Source organism: Hordeum vulgare, chromosome 6H (genome assembly GCF_904849725.1).
Source record: "Hordeum vulgare subsp. vulgare chromosome 6H, MorexV3_pseudomolecules_assembly, whole genome shotgun sequence".
NCBI classification, from domain to species: Eukaryota; Viridiplantae; Streptophyta; class Magnoliopsida; order Poales; family Poaceae; genus Hordeum; species Hordeum vulgare.
The window spans coordinates 180,034,752-180,052,611 of NC_058523.1; the positions used below are offsets into that span (position 1 = coordinate 180,034,752).

General features: G+C 46.3%; 1 protein-coding gene across 1 annotated transcript; it reads left to right on the plus strand.

Moving 5' to 3' along the window:
* The first annotated feature begins 3,654 nt into the window (after positions 1-3,654).
* LOC123401343 (26S proteasome regulatory subunit 8 homolog A-like) lies at positions 3,655-7,515 on the plus strand. Its single transcript, XM_045095126.1, has 9 exons — positions 3,655-3,996; positions 4,916-5,013; positions 5,392-5,616; positions 5,687-5,749; positions 5,832-5,995; positions 6,101-6,257; positions 6,350-6,448; positions 6,540-6,650; positions 7,202-7,515. Exons 1-9 carry the CDS (start codon positions 3,798-3,800, stop codon positions 7,340-7,342), a joined length of 1,257 nt encoding a protein of 418 aa, XP_044951061.1. The 5' UTR covers positions 3,655-3,797; the 3' UTR covers positions 7,343-7,515.
* The last annotated feature ends 10,345 nt before the right edge of the window (positions 7,516-17,860 follow it).

A 17,860-nucleotide genomic window follows, 5' to 3' on the forward strand; every position in this document is an offset into this window, starting at 1 on the left:
CGTGGTGTTGTTGGGAGCCTCCAATCAAGTTGTGGATATTTCCCCAACCTTGTTTGTACGGGTTCGGTGACCGCCCTCAAGGGTCCCTTAGTGGAATCACGACATCTTGCATTGTGTGAGGGCGTGAGGAGATTACGGTGGCCTTAGTGGCGTCTTGGGGAGCATTGTGCCTCCACACCGCTCCAAACGGATATTAGCATCCGCAAGGGTGTGAACTTCGGGATACATCTTCGTCTCCACGTGCCTCGATTATCTCATATCTGAACCCTTTACTTATGCACTTTACTTTGTGATAGCCATATTGTTTCTTGTCATATATCTTGCTATCAATTAGTTATTTATCTTGCTTAACATAAGTTGTTGGTGCACATAGGTGAGCCTAGTTGTTTTAGGTTTTGTGCTTGACAAATTAAATGTTAGTTTTATTCTGCATTTGTTCAAGCCTAAACCGTAATTATTTTAAAGCGTCTATTCACCCCCCCTCTAGGCGACATCCGCGTCCTTTCAAATGTGACTAAAAAGTTAGTCACGGGATCTTGTACTACGGAACGAGTAAAGAGACTTGCCAGTAACGAGATTGAACTAGGTATAGAGATACAGACTATCGAATCTCGGGCAACTAACATACCGATGGACAAAGGGAACAACATACAGGATTAACTGAATCCTTGACATAGAGGTTCAACCCATAAAGATATTCGTAGAATATGTAGGAGCCAATATGGGCATGCAGGTCCCGCTATTGCTTATTGACCGGAGAGTGTCTCAGGTCATGTCTGCATAGTTCTCGAACCCGCAGGGTCTGCACACTTAAGGTTCAGTGACGTTTCGGTATAACTGAGTTATGGATGTTGATGACCGAAGGTTGTTCGGGGTCCTGGATGAGATCCCGGACATCACAAGGAGCTCCGGAATGTTCGAGAGGTAAAGCTTGATATATAAGAAGTCCTGTTTTGGTCTCTGAAAAAGTTTCGGGCTTATCGGTAGTGTACTGGGAGTGCCGGGAGGGTACCGAGGGACCACCGGGATGGGTGTGACGACCCAAAGACTTAATGGGCTGTGAGAGGAGGCAGACCAGCCCCTGGTGGGCTGGCCGAAGCCTCCCCTAAGGGCCCATGCGGCTGGAGTGGAGGGATAAGGCAAAAAGCCAAAAGGTGGAAAGAGTTTCCAAGTTAGGAAGGAGTCCTAATAGGATTCCACCTCCCTTGTTTGTTTCGCCCAAACCTGCTTGGAGTAGGGGCCAAGGCTGCCTCCTCTCCCCTTCCTCCTATATATATTGAGGGATTTTGAGGGCAACCTCTAACCCTAATTGCCACGTGCTCCCTCTCCCTCCCTCTCAATCTGTTTCTCCTCTAGTCTAATTCGGAAGTGCTTAGGCGAAGCCCTGCTGGATTAGTTCACCACCACCACCACCACATCGCCATGCTGGAGAACTCATCTACCTCTCTTTCCCTCTTGCTGGATCAAGAAGGCGGTGATCGTCATCGAGTTGTACGTGTGCTGAACGCGGAGGTGTCGTCCGTTCGACGCTCGATTGAGAGTTCGTGGGACGGATTGTGATTGGATCGCGAAGACGTACCACTACATCACATCAACCGCGTTCTTCAACGCTTCCGCATAGCGATTTAGAAGGGTATGTAGATACAATCTTTCCTCTCGTAGATGGTCATCACCAAGGATAGATCTTGTGTGCGCATAGAATTTTTTTTGTTTCCCCTTCAACGTTCCCCAACAAGTAATTGTGCTTTCACATTGCTAACGTTATACCTAGATGGATCTGTTGTTAGCGTAGTATGTGCTTGCATGATCAAATATCAACATGTCTATGTTTGTGTTAATGCCATGCTAGTGATTTACTCATGAATTAATTTAATCGAGAAATGGCCTATTTACTCAACACTATAGTAGTGTCTCCTATCTTCACAATTGTATTCCATCACTATGTCTATGGTCCTATGTTGTTTCCAATATATCATCACATTTTTATGATTTAACTTTAGTTCTACATCATATTCTTATGAAGTCCCGCATCTACGGGGTATCAATTACTACTTCGTCCTAAATCAACTGCATGGTACTGTTGTGGGACTTCCTCCTTTCAAAGTCCAATTCCCTATGCTGTTTGATATTTGCAACGATACAGAGTGTACGGTGAATAGGTTATGCCAGGTTCATGATCACTCCTTTTTTAGGAGAAGATTAACCCCTGAACTTAAAGATCAATGGAGGGAGATGCATAGGACTATCTCTCGGATGGTGCTGACCAGGGACAGTGACAAAATTACCTGGGGTATGAATGGGAATGGGAAGTTTAGCACTAAGTCCATGTATAGGTGGTTAGAGAAACCACTACATGGGTGTCATTATAGATGGATTTGGAAGGCAAAAATGCCTTTGAAAATTAAGATTTTTATGTGGCAGATGTCTCAAGATGCGGTGTTGACTAGAGATGTGATGAAAAGGAAAAATTGGCCTGGGAATCCTTGCTGTTCTTTTTGTCGTTAAAAGGAAACTTCCCAACACCTTTTCTTTACATGTCCTGTTGCTAGGGGCGTGTGGAGGTCGATTTGGGTCACCTTGGGGACTGACAGTTGTCCTAATTCCTACTGGTAATATTATTCTTGGTGCAATGCTTTTTTACCTGCTGGTGGAAAATATTATACGGTGGGGCTTGCAGCTGTATGTTGGGCTCTTTGGTTGGCCAGGAACAGAGCTACTTTTGAAAGTAAATTGATCAAAACTCTCTTTGAGATTATTTTTTCAATGTGTTCATTCCTTCTATATTGGGCAGGATTGCAGCAGGAGGGCGACGCAGGAGAGCTACGTTCTGGTGCGGAGTTGGTGAGGACTAATACCATGCAGTTGATGAAGCGCTGCGAGACAGCGAGGCAGGGGATCGCAGGAGGATGAACGCGCTGTCCTTTGATGATCTGTGGGGGATATCCTGCTAGTTGTTAGCTCGTATATTTGGTCAAGTTCTATGCGTGCGATTTTGCTGTATTAGAGACTGCTTTTCCCTGCTCTGCTTTGATTAGTGGCTTTCAGGCTATGGCAGTCGGTTCGATGGCGAGCGGCTGTTCCATAGATGAGAGCTGGTAGTCTGCGAGAGCATGTTGGCGTATCCAGTACTTTTCTCTGTTTTTGTGTTGGCAAAACTTTGTGGTACTGCTGTATTTCCGTTTGAAGTAATGGAAAAGGGTGTTATGCTCGGTTCAAAAAAAATTTTATCGGGCCGGGTCGGGTTCAGGCCGAGCTTGGCAAAGCCTGAAGAAAGATCCCACATCCAAGCCCGACCCGGCCCGGCCCGAAGCACATAAACAACAACATTTTTAAATTAAATTAATCTTATTCATTATATTATATAAATTATTATACCTATATTTTAAATTAAAAACATTTATATGTACATTTTTAGCTTCATTCAGGATTTCGGGCCGGGCTTCACGCAAGAAAGTGGAGCCCGAACCCGGCCCAAATGTTGGGATTCGGGTTCGAGCCTTCGGACCGGGTTGTTCATGGACAGATCTACTTGGTTCCATAATGTAAAACTTTTTTTCCACACTAGGCTCTCTATCCACACACCTCCTCACCGACTTGGCCTCACATCCTCGCAGGAACGGACTATATAAAGCAAGGAACGTACCGAGCCAGCGGCATCTAGACCCAGCCCAAACAACCCTCTCCGCTTCCGGCCCGAGGAGAAAAAAAAAACTTTCTTCTTCCGCCGCAAGAAGAAGAGGCCGAGGAATAAAGCTTTCGTCGAGCGCAGGGAGAAGAAACCCAACCAAACCCCGGGGATGGCGACGGTGGCGATGGACATCTCGAAGCCCCCGCCGGCCGCGTCCGGCGACGAGTCGGCCAAGGGCGCGCGTGGCGGAGGGGAGGGGCTGCGGCAGTACTACCTGCAGCACATCCACGACCTGCAGCTCCAGATCCGCCAGAAGACCCACAACCTCAACCGCCTCGAGGCCCAGCGCAACGACCTCAACTCCCGAGGTACCTTACTCGATTCTCCACCTGGCGCCTCCCCCAAACCCTAGCGATGGCGCCTTTTTGCGTGAACCATTGGATCGCGTCAGTCGAAACCCTAGCTTACTCTGTGCACGTAATCTTAGCAAAATGCGGAATATTTAGTCTCGTCACTGGGCAAACGGTGATTGGCTGTGCCGATATGTAGAAATTCTCAAAAGAACCACCTTTTGTTAATAATAATCTAGCTTTGAAGATGCCCTGTTATTTTCTAGTTATTGTGATTTTGTTTTGATACAAAAACATGCAGCGAATTGCTCATATTATGGGCGTACTCCCTCTCGGCTGACTGCGTTTCAGTTACTAGTGGTACTCCTGTATTTCTGTGATAATCCTGTTGCATGAACGTTCATGGTTGCGAGGAACGGAACACTGTTTATCTTTTGCCCAAATCTTTCTCTCCAATAGCTAGATTCTCCCAATTGTACCCATTTATTTAATGTTGCTTTTTTTGTTGTGAGAAATTTGTGTTTTTGTTACTCTAATGCATACTCTTGGTACCAATAGTCCAAAACATGACTATTCCTCAATAAACAAATTTTCCTAATTTTATGCGTTTACTATTGCTTTTTTGTGAGAAATTTGCGCTTTTTGCTACTCTAATGCATGCATACTATTGGTAGTTTGGTACCAATAATCCAAAATATGACTATTCTTGAACAACTGGACTGTGCAATTGATTAAGCGATCTTTCTGTTGCCCTATTTTTTATGTCCCATGACGATGTCTATCAGCTTAGCAATATTGCCTTGTACCATAATGATGCCTATTAAGGATTCAAGTTATTTTTTCCTATCTTGGTTCAAGGTTTGGCACTTCTTTTTTGCTTGAGCTAAATTCATTTAGTGCTTCCCTCTAAATTGTCTCATTTTTTATTTATTTGCAGTTAGAATGCTCAGGGAAGAGCTACAGTTGCTCCAAGAGCCTGGCTCTTATGTTGGTGAGGTGGTGAAGGTCATGGGCAAATCAAAGGTTCTAGTCAAGGTAAATTATTTCTTCTTTTACACATTGCCTTCTACTATTGCACATTATCTATATGATAAAGGTACATAGTGTAAGATCTCATCAGTGCTCCTTATTTTTGGGCTTATCACTTACTTAAAAATTTCAAATGAATTCAAACACCTCACATACGCGCTAAGGAAGAGCGATATGATGTGCTGCTTCCTTTGTTTCGTGAGCTAAAAGTGATCTTTTGGCTGTTATTGTGCTGGAGATGTTTTTTATTGTCTTGGTCATTGTGCTCTATTCATGATTTTTTGTCGCTCTTTGAGGTTTATTGGTCTGGCTGTCTGCTCTGAACGGAAGTTGTTATAGTTTTGCCATCAAACTGTCACTGACTTTTCAGATGTAATTGTTCAGGTGCATCCAGAAGGCAAATATGTAGTAGATATTGATAAGAGCATCGATATTACAAAAATCACACCTTCGACAAGAGTTGCTCTTCGGAATGATAGCTATATGCTTCATTTGGTTCTACCAAGCAAAGTTGATCCACTGGTCAACCTTATGAAAGTTGAGAAGGTCCCGGATTCCACGTATGATATGATTGGAGGTCTTGATCAGCAAATCAAGGAGATCAAAGAGGTTTGTGTAGAATTTCAATGCATTGTCAATGCATCGTATTTTGCATCTGACTCATGAACTCCATTTGCAGGTCATTGAGCTTCCTATCAAACATCCTGAGTTATTTGAGAGCCTTGGAATTGCCCAGCCAAAGGTTTGATTATTTAGAAGAATTGTCTTAATTAATTTCGTTCATTGATATACATAGCAGAAAATTTTACTCTCTTCTTTTGCAGGGTGTCCTCCTTTATGGACCACCAGGGACAGGCAAAACATTACTGGCACGTGCAGTCGCTCATCACACCGACTGTACCTTCATCAGGGTATCTGGTTCCGAGTTGGTTCAGAAGTATATTGGTGAGGGCTCCCGGATGGTTCGTGAACTCTTTGTTATGGCTAGGTAAGCTTAAAAGCTGTACAGCTAAAATTATTTGCCTGTGATATGAAATAGTTCCACGTGCATCCTCTGTTGATGTAGGCTAATTGTTTGGTTAAATTATTGCAGGGAGCATGCACCATCTATTATATTCATGGATGAAATAGACTCCATTGGATCTGCTAGAATGGAGTCTGGAACTGGCAACGGTGATAGTGAAGTGCAACGGACCATGCTTGAGCTGCTAAACCAACTTGATGGTTTTGAAGCATCAAACAAAATTAAGGTATGCTTTACTTAATAATTGTTGTTTCTGAGTATTATCTTAATTATACATACGGAGCAACATTATCATGATGCCTTGTATGGTCCGTGCAGGTTCTGATGGCAACAAACCGGATAGACATCTTGGATCAAGCCCTTTTGAGGCCTGGCCGCATAGACAGGAAGATTGAATTTCCAAATCCTAATGAGGATGTATGTGCTTCATACTTTAAACCTATAAATGCTTGACGATTCTACATGATTTTGTTTGTGCTGACAATGTGCTTAATCTTTTGTCCTTCAGTCACGAGGTGACATCTTGAAGATTCATTCAAGGAGGATGAACTTGATGCGTGGAATTGATCTGAAAAAGATTGCGGGAAAGATGAATGGCGCTTCAGGAGCTGAGCTAAAGGTTGGTTTAGTCTCTACATAAATCTCTGATCATTACATGCTATGCCACGTTTCAGTTCTCAATCTGGATCTGTTTGGTGTCTTTCTTATTAAATTAGAACGAAAAAATGTAGTTAAACAAATTTTAATCTCTTCCAAATTGAATATTGCACCATGCACTTGTTGCATTGATGGCTGAGAAGCATGCTCACGTTATAGTCCTCATAGTCCTTGTGCATTTTTGGAACCTGTTCATGAATGATCCCTTTTGAGGGCCGTTCATAGTTCTTGCACTTGTTAACCTCACAACAGATTAGGTTCAATTATGGTTTGAGGGCCTGAATGGTTAACAGTATGTTGTTACCTGTTTGTTGAGTTCGAATTAGTTTTCTGAAAAAACAAGCATAAGTATGACAGCTTTCCGCACTCTTCTGCTTGAAAACATTACTGTATGACATTTTTCGCATTTCCTTGTGCACGGCTGATAACACCACCATATGCACAACATCCCTGCCCCTTTCACCTTGCGATTATATGAAGTTGTTCACTCTGGTTTCTGTCTTTGCTCTTTAGGCGGTGTGCACCGAAGCCGGAATGTTTGCTCTCCGCGAGAGAAGGGTGCACGTAACGCAGGAGGACTTTGAGATGGCGGTGGCCAAGGTGATGAAGAAGGACAATGAGAAGAACATGTCCTTGCGGAAGCTGTGGAAGTGAGGACCCGAGCTTTCTCCGCCTTGCTGAAGCTGTGAAAGCGTGTAACTGCACGTTGCTGGACTTGTATTTTTTAACTTGTGTCGTTCCATGGTTAACAAAGTTTTTAAGATCCGCATGTGGTAGCATAATTAACTACGTATAATGTTTGATGATCGAACTAGTTGAATTAGCTACGCAATCTGCCTGCCTATGGTCGTTTCTCTTACCACGCGTATAGACGTACGAGTTGCAGCCGTGGCTGTGTTGTGAACCTGTTTGTTTATTTATTTATTCCTTCCGTATGAGTTTGTTAGCAACACCATTTACGTCTACGGATGAAGGTTGATCGATGGATCCTGCAGAACTGAGTTTGGGGGGTTGCTGCTGCTTATGCCCAATAGTAAAAAATTCTAAGTGCAATAAACAGTCAGAGAAGATTCAATCCTCAGTTCAGCCATTCTACCCGATCTGAGTCTGTTCAAACCAGTCTGAGTCTCGGGGCCTACCCGATCACCGATTCTAAACGATAGGCTATAACATGAGGATATCCAATCATCATGTTGGCCATTCTGCCTGACCGAGTCTTTTTTTTTGAATGTTGGTAGGAGATCTACCGAATCAATTGATAGCAAGGAGGCAAAACAGTACAAGGGTATGCCGAGGAAGAGCCGGCAAACGCACCGAAGAAAAAGGTGCTAAAAGAAAAAAGGGAGAAAATAAAACAAGGAAAGGCAAAAATGTCAGGACTTCAGCTTGGGTCAAACGGAATCCCTGCTCCTGTCAATGTTCCAAACTTTAACTTTATCCCTAATTTTTTTCTCACCAATGTTTCAGTGTCCATCCTTTTATCATCGAATAGCCGTTTATTCCGCCCGCATCAGATCTCTCAGGATATTAAATGCAGGAGAGACCGAGTTCCTTTCCTTCGTGTTATCGGTGCATTTTGCCAACAGATTGTGCATCCATCCTTTGATGTTGTGCAGTCCCATCCATGAGATTGGTCGCAACGACAGTAAGTCAGCCGAGGTTGCGATTGCATCCCACGTTTCTCGGGCCCAAGGGCACTTCACGAGAAGGTGGAAAGCGGTCTCGAGATTTCTTTAACACAAAGGACAGGAATAGTTGTTCTTCCATCCAGGCCGCAGCAACAAATCTGCCGTTAGTATTTTCCCAATGCGGCTGTCCATAAAAAGAATTTGCACTGCCCGACGTCCAACCCGTCCAGATATGCTTTGCACCTTCCATGGGTGTCGAGCCGGTGAATTGCAGCAGGTGGGCGGATTTTGCACTATAGCTTGCATCGGAGTTGAAACGCCATTCAACAGTGTCTGGCCGATCGGGGATGAGGTTGATCCGTTTGAGATGTGTCGCCAGCCAGGCCAACTGAGGTACGATCGTTTTCGTCAGCCCATGCGCCAAGTCCGTCAGCCATTTTTCATCAGTCAACACGTCTTTAACCGTGCGGTTTTTTCTGATTGAGATCTTGTAAGGGTCCGGCACCATTGTGTTTGGACACATTCCTTACAGTCATCTTTCGTGCTAGAACCGCACGGTGCAGCCATCTTGTATCGTGATAGTCGTGGCCATCGCAAAAAGGACACGATCCGAGGCATCACAAGGCAGTTCTAGGCCAACCCATGGTCTCGTCTGGTCCTTCCAGGCCATCCATAGCCATCTAACCCGAAGGGCCCTGCCGAATTTTTCTAGGTCCATAACCCCGCGGCATACTCGCGGCCGACACAGTCATACTCGCGGCGATCCGATCCAAGCACCGAACGAACGGTGCCTCCGCGTTCAACACACCTACAGCCCGGGGACGTCTCCTCCTTCTTGATCCAGCAAGGGTGAAGGCGATGTTGAGGGAGAGCTCCGGCAACACGACCTCGTGGTGGCGGTGGAGCTTGTGGTTCTCTGGCAGGGCTTCGCCAAGCAGCGCGGAGGAGGAGAATTGGAGAGGTAGGGCTGCGCCAAGGGGAGACGTTCGGTGGTGTGCGCAGCCCTCCCAAACCCCCACTATTTATAGGAGGGAGGGGAGAGGGGGCCGGCCACCCTAGGAAACCCTAGTAGGGGCGGCGGAAGCCCTAGGAGGGGGGGGGCTAGGGGTGGCTTGTCTCCCAAGTCGGAGGGAGGCAGCCCCACGCCCCAGGGTTTTTCCCTAGGCGTCTTGGGATCCACTTGGTGGCTCCCACCAGCACACTAGGGGATGATTCCCTTCCACTTCCGGCCCATGTGGCCCTCCAGGACAGGTGTACCCTCCCGATGGACCCCCGCTACCCTTTCGGTGATCCCGGTACAATACAGACAAACCCCGAAACCTTTCCGGTGACCAAAACTGGACTTCCCATATATAAATCTTCACCTCCGGACTATTCTGAAAATCCTCGTGACGTTCGGGATCTCATCTGGGACTCGGAACAACCTTCGGTAACCACACATACAATTCCCAGTACAACTCTAGCATCACCGAACCTTAAGTGTGTAGACCCTACGGGTTCGGGAACCATGCAGACATGACCAAGACACCTCTCCGGCCAATAACCAACAATGGGATCTGGATACCCATGTTGGCTCCCACATGTTCCACGAAGATCTCATCAGATGAACCACGATGTTAGTGATTCACCCAATCCCGTATGCAATTTCCTTTGTCTACCGGTATGATACTTGCCCGAGATTCGATCGTCGGTATCCCTATACCTTGTTCAATCTCGTTACCGGCAAGTCTCTTTACTCGTTCGATAAAACATGATCCTGTGGCTAACTCCTTAGTCACATTGAGCTCATTATTATGATGTATTACCGAGTGGGCCCAGAGATACCTCTCCGTCACACGGAGTGACAAATCCCAGTCTTGATTCGTACCAACCCAACAGGCACTTTCGAAGATACCTATAGTGCACCTTTATAATCATCCAGTTATGTTGTGCGTTTGATACACCCAAAGCATTCCTACGGTATCCGGGAGTTGCACAATCTCATGGTCTAAGGAAATGATACTTGACATTATGAAAGCTCTAGCAGATGAACTACACGATCTTGTGCTATGCTTAGGATTGGGTCTTATCCATCACATCATTCTCCTAATGATGTGATCCCGTTATCAACGACATCCAATGTCCATGGTGCGACACCTTCAATTTGATCATACACTAATCATACATGCAAATGCGTACGACCAAGCTCAAGGACTCACGGGAAGATATTTCAACACAACTCTAGACAGAAATAAAACATACAAGATTCATAATTACAAGCCAGGGGCCTCGAGGGCTAGAATACAGAAGCTCGATAAACACACGAGTCAGCAGAAGCAACAAATATCTGAGTACAAACATGAAACATGATAATGCCTTAGAGAAGGCTAGCACAAAAGATACATTCATCAAACGCAGCGAGGCCTCCTTCCTGGGAACTTCCTAAACTACTCCTGGTCTTCAGCGGCGTGCACATAGCGGTCGACACAGTTGCGGCAGCAGTCGTCATCGACGGGGAACGCCATCTCCTGGGCTCCATCATCTGGTCACAGGAACAAATCGAGGAAAAAAGGGGAGCAAAGCAACGGTGCGTACTCCTCCAAAGTACTCGCAAGACTCACATCAGAACTATGCTAAGTATGCATCACTATCAAAGGAAGGGGGTTATATGTGGACTGACTGCAGCAATACGAGAATAGAGGGAGAAGGCCTAGTCCTATGGAAGACTAGCATCTTCAGGGGTCTTGCAGCAATAGACGAGAGTAGGACAGGTAAAACAATTAATAGTCATATTGTTGTAGCAATATTAATTAAAGTCACGCCCAAAGAATCTCCCTCGACTCCCTCCGAGGAAGCAATCCCGGAGCAAACATTCCAGTTAAGTAACAATTGTAGTTGTATAAGATAGGGATACAACTCCAAGTCGTCCTGTAACCGTGGACACGACTATTCAAATAAATAAGTTCTTCCCTGCAGGGGTGCACCACATATTCCCCGTCACGCTTGATAAACTCTGTCCGGACACACTTTCCTGGGTCATGCCCGACCTCGGAACATCGACACGTCGCAGCCCCACCTAGACTCAACACAGAGGCCAACCCGCTGGTCTAAATCCTAAGCACCCAGGGGTCATGGGCCCATCTCCCTTTTCACTCCTACACGATGCGACGGCGTCCGATGTCAGTCCTAGCACCCCTTATTACAAGTGCGATGCCTATCCAGACCACTCGGGCGCACGCCACTCGATTGTTGACGTCTGAACAGATTCAGCTGATACCACGTTGTCGAGAACCCATAACTCCTCCCACGTAGATGGTTCGTGCGAATAAGGTCTATGACCAACCTAGATCAAATACCCAAATCCATTAACATTTTACTTAACTTATCGACACATCCATGCGGGAATCCACCTCGTTGGGTTCCGAGGTATCACCCTCGTTGGATTCCGAACGATGTAACCGTCAAGGTGGCCAGGGAGTAATCACCCTCGATGGGCCACACTTCATGGGTTGTACGACAGAGTCGTTATCAAAAGTGGTGAACGAGGAATCACCCTCCGAGAACCACCGCCGGTCAACTACACTACAACGCTAACATCGGAGTACGCAATGAGGTGTCACCCTTGGTACTCGATAGTAGCTCTGCAACATCGTACAACTAAGGGGGGGGGTGTGAGTGCTGTGTCGGGTCTTGGCTCGTCGATCAGTTGATTGAGACTTGAGATAAAGCGGGGGCAACTAGACTAAGGGTCAGAGGGGATGACTGCTCCACCTATACTAAACAGTTAGATTGTGGTACAGTAAAGTAGCAGTTCAACAAAAACAGGCTATGCATCAGAATAGGGTCTATCTACAGCAGTAGCAAAATTCTAATGCAAGCATGAGGCAGAAAGAAATATGCGATATAGGAATGATCAAGGGGGTTTGCTTGCCTTGTTACTCTGCGGCAAAGGGCTGGTCGTCAGAGGCGTAGTTGTACCCGACAGCAGTGTTAGTCTCGGGGTCTACCGGTAAGAAGAGGGGGGAAGAAACAATAAATAACAACAACAGGTGCAACACTATGCATGACATGGCAATATGGAGGGCTAGGCATGCACTAACGCAGTATCATTCGTCATAGACGGATCGGGAAAATATCAGATGATATTTTCCGGGTCTGTGGCTACTACCGTTCAAGCGAAACAAATGGAAAAGTTCCATGTTCTCTATGCTAGGGACGCGTGACAGACTAATGGATAGCGTATCCGGGTTCGTCTCGTTTTTCTAATCAACTTTCATGTATAAAACTTTTTCATGTGACTTACAGTTTATTTTCTATTAATATTCGAAGTTTTAAAGATTTTCCAAAATTTCCTGTGATTATTATTATTTCAAAAATAAAACAAAACAAAAGTAAGTGCTATGTGCACCTGGTCTAGTGCACCCAAAAGGGGTAACAAGGGCTGACAAGGGGGGCCCAGTTGACTGGTCAACCAGCCAGTCAACACAGACTGACAGGTGGGACCCCCCGCTGAGTTAGCAGCTGAATGGGCCGTCCTATCCACAAAATAGTGGTATGGCCCCACCTGTGAGAGATTGTAACTAAATTAGGTTTGTTTTTAAATCCTGGTTTAATTAACGAAGTGGGGCCAAGTCGTCAGTGAGTACTACTGTTTGACTAATCACTGATTTAATCTAACCTAATTACCTGATTGGTTGGACCCACGGGTTAGTGACCCAGCGTGCGGTGGCCGATGTTCATCCGCGCGGTGGCGTGCCGGAGTTGCTCCAGCGAGCACCACAGATGGCGGGATGGCTCTAAGTCGCAGCTCCGGCCACCATTTAGTGTGCTACGACCAGCCACGAGCAGCTAGTGCAGCCGCCAATCCATCCCGAGCATCATAGGAAGCTGGGGTGATCGGTAGTGACATCGGCGACGAAGGGAGACGGCGGCCAGTTCGAACGAGCGGCGGAACAGCAACACCAGCGCGCGGGCGAGCTACCTAAGGGGCGGGATTGATGCCGGGGACGCTCTCGAGCACGCCCGCAGCACGCACGAATGCTCAAGAGGTCGCGCGGCTTGCGCGTGACGGCACTGATGGTCGGCAAAGCTCGGCAATGACGACAGCTAGTTAGGGAGGGCTACGTGGGCGCACAGAGAGGGAGGAGCGGTGAGAGGAGCTCACCGGTGTTGAAGGGAAGGCCCGATGAAGCCGGAGTCGACGAAGAGGAACGAATTCGACGGCGGCGTGTTACTGGTCTGGTGAGAAAGAAGGTCGCAGGCGGCGGCGTGGGTGCTCCCGGGGCTCGATCCAGTGCTCCACGGGGTAGACAAAGACGAGGCGGATCTCCACGGCTTGACGACGTGGAGGGTGGCGGACAGTGGCCGCGGCATCGGCACGGCGCGGCGACGACGGTGGCGGATAAGAACGTGTGGAGGACCGGGGTTGCAAGGGGGAAAGAGTGGAGGGGCCCTAGGGTTCGCCAAGGGACCGAGGGGCGTCGCCGGCGTATTTATGTCACTGGGGAGCCGCCGGGAGGCCGACATGTGGCCATCTGCGGCAATGTACGTGCCTCGGCTGGCCACCGAGCGGGTGAACACGGGAGGAGGAAGGGGAAGGCCTGGCCGGGCCAGCTGGGTCGGCTGGTGTGTGTGTGTGGGGGGGGGGGGGGCTAGGCCCGAAAGGAGGGGGGGACACAGGCTTTTTCCCTTTTTCTTTTAGTTTTTTTATTAGTTTGTGTTTTGTTTCTATTTTCAAAAGTAATTGAGTTTTATTAAATATAAAACTAGCATCTAAATTAGTCACATATATCAAGCTACTCCCACAATAAGTTTGACACTTAACTAAAATAGTTTATAAATTTTATTGTTTTAAAAGGAATTAAATTGTTATTTTGGCCACTGTTATTTCTATTTTTAGGCATCAAAACATTTTATAAAATATGGATTACAATTTTATATTTCCTTATGGAATATTTACAACCCATCCATGACTTTAGTTTTCAAGTTTGACAAAATATTAATTCTACTTATTAAATGAATTTTGAAATTCATTAGGAATTTTGAAAAGAGAATTGGTTCCAAGATTGATCATGCACTGTGTAACAACATGATTAGTTTATTCATGCTGATCAATGTAGCTTGATTACACGGGTTAGTGTAGCATGACACTTTTGGAAATATGCCCTAGAGGCAATAATAAAGTGGTTATTATTATATTTCCTAGTTCATGATAATTGTCTATTACTCATGCTATTGTATTAACCGGAAATCGTAATACATGTGTGAATATATAGATCACAATGTGTCCCTAGTGAGCCTCTAGTTGGCTAGCTCGTTGATCAATAGATGATCATGGTTTCTTGATCATGGACATTGGATGTCATTGATAACGGGATCACATCATTGGGGAATGATGTGATGGACAAGACCCAATCCTAAGCATAACACTAGATCGTATTGTTCATATGCTAAAGCTTTTTCTAATGTTAAATATAATTTCCTTAGACCATAAGATTGTGCAACTCCCGGATACCGTAGGAGTGCTTTGGGTGTATCAAATGTCACAACGTAACTGAGTGATTATAAAGGTGCACTAGAGGTATCTCCGAAAGTGTTTGTTGGGTTGTACGAATCGAGACTGGGATTTGTCACTCCGTGTGACGGAGAGGTATCTCTGGGCCCACTCGGTAATCCATCATCATAATGAGATCAATGAGACTAAGGGGTTAGCCACGGGATGATGTGCTAAGGAATGAGTAAAGAGACTTGCCGGTAACAAAATTGAACAAGGTATAGGGATACCGACGATTGAATCTCGGGCAAGTACCATACCGGTAGACGAAGGGAATTGCATACGGGAGTGATTGAATCCTTGACATCGTGGAACATGTGGGAACCAACATGGATATCCAGACCCCGCTGTTGGTTATTGATTGGAGAGGTGTCTCGGTCATGTGTCCATGCTTCCCGAACCCGTAGGGTCTACACACTTAAGGTTCGATGACGCTAGGGTTATATGGGAATAGTGTACGTGGTTACAGAAGGTTGTTCAGATTCCCAGATGAGATCCCGGATGTCAAGAGGAGTTCCGGAATGGTCTGGAGGTAAAGATTCATATATAGGAAGTGAGGATTTGATCGCCGGAAGTGTTTCGGGCGTGACATGTAATGTACGGGGACCACCGGAAGGGTTCCGGGGGTCCATCGGGAAGGGCCACCAGCCCCAATCTGCGACATGGGCCAAAAGTGGATGGGAACCAGCCCCTAGTTGGGACGGTGCGCCACTACTAAAGGCCCAAGGCGCAACAAGGGGTGGAGGGGGCCAAACCCTAGGCGCGGAGGGGCTGCCTTGGGCCACAAGGCCCACCCTAGAGCGCCTCCACCCTTGGCCGCCGCCTCCACACCCATCTAGTGCTGCCGCACCCCTTAGGGTGGAAACCCTAAGGGTGGGCACCCTCCTCCCTCTCCTCATATATATAGTGGAGGGTTTGGGGCTGTTTTGAGACACAATCTCTCTCTCTCGGCGCAGCCCTACTCTTCGTCCTCCTCTTCCTCCGTAGTGCTTGGCGAAGCCCTGTCGGAGTACCACACAGCTCTACCATCACCACGTCGTCGTGCTACTGGAGCTCTCCCTCAACCTCTCCCCCCTCCTTGCTGGATCAAGGCGTTGGAGACGTCATCGGGCTGCACGTGTGTTGAACGCGGAGGCACCGTTGTTCCGTGCATAGATCGGAATCCACCACGATCTGAATCGCTGTGAGTACGACTCCATCAACTGCGTTCTAGCAACACTTCCGCTTAGCGATCTTCAAAGGTATGAAGATTCTCTACCCCTTTTCTTGTTGCTGGTTTATCCAAGATAGATCCTTAGTATGGCGTTGGAAAATTTTGAAATTATTACGTTCCCCAACAGTGACATTTGAGCCAGGTTCTTTGCGTAGATTCTATGCACGAGTAGAACACAAAAGTTGTGGGCGATGATTTGTCAATTGCTTGCCGTTACTAGTCTTATCTTGATTTGGCGGCATCATGGGATGAAACGGCCCGGACCGACTTTACACGTAGTCTTACGTGAGATTGGTTCCACCGACCGACATGCACTTGTTGCATAAGGTGGCTAGCGGGTGTCTGTCTCTCCCACTTTAGTCGGATCATATTCTATGAAGAGGGCCCTTAGGAAGGGTAAATAGCATTGGCATATCAACGTTGTGGCTGTCACGTAGGTAAGAAGCATTCTTGCTAGAAACCCTAATCAGCCACGTAAAACCTGCAACAACAATTAGAGGACGTCTAACTTGTTTTTGCAGGGTATGCTATGTGATGTGATATGGCCAAAAGGATGTGATGTTACATATGTGATGTACGAGATTGATCATGTTCTTGTAATAGGATTAACGACTTGGATGTCCATGAGTATGACAACCGAAACGAGCCATAGGAGCTGTCTTAATTTATTGTATGAGATGCAACGCCATGTTGATTACTTTACTTTATTGCTAACCGTTAGCTATAGTAGTAGAAGTAATAGTTGGCGAGACGACTTCTCAAAGACACAATGATGGATATCATGATGATGGAGATCGTGGTGTCATGCCGGTGACAATGATGATCATGGTGCCCCGAAGATGGAGATCAAAGGAGCAAGATGATATTGGACATATCATGTCACTATATGATTGCATGTGATGTTTATCATGTTTTTCAAATTATTGCTTAGAACGACTGCAACAAAGATAAGATGATCCCTCATTAAAATTTCGAGATAAATATTCCCCTAAGTGTGCACCATTGCGAATGATCGTTATCTCGAAGCACCACGTGATGATCGGGTGTGATAGATTCTAACGTTCGCATACAATGGGTGTAAGCCAGTTTACACACGCAAAACACTTAGGTTGACTCGACGATCCTAGCATGTACAGACATGGCCTCGAATACGGAAGACCGAAAGATCGAACATGAGTCGTATGGTCGATACGATCAGCATGGAGATGCCCACCATTGATGACTAGTCCGTCTCACATGATGATCGGGCACGGGCTAGTCGACGTGGATCATGTAACACTTGGATGACTAGAGGGATGTCGATCTAAGTGGGAGTTCATTAGTAATTTGATTAGATGAACTTAATTATCATGAACTTAGTCTAAAATTGTCTTTGCAAATATTGTAGATCCAATGGCCAACGCAAATGTTTCATTCTAATTCAACGCGTTCCTAGAGAAAACCAAGCTGCAAGACAATGGGAGCAACTATGCGGATTGGGCTCGTAACTTAAAGCTCATCCTCACTTCTTGCAAGAAGGCATATGTCCTTAATGCACCGCTAGGTGATCCTCCCGTTCCCGCGGCAACCTAGGACGTTAGGAACGCCTGGCAGTCGCGGAGTGATAACTATTCTCTAGTTCAGTGCGACATGCTTTATAGTTTAGAACCGGGGCTCCAAAGTCGTTTTGAGGAACACAGAGCATATGAGATGTTCGAGGAGCTGAAACTTGTTTTTAAAGATCATGCCCGGGTCGAGAGATATGAAGTCTCCGACAAGTTCTATAGCTTTAAGATGGAGGAGAATAGTTCTGTCAGTGA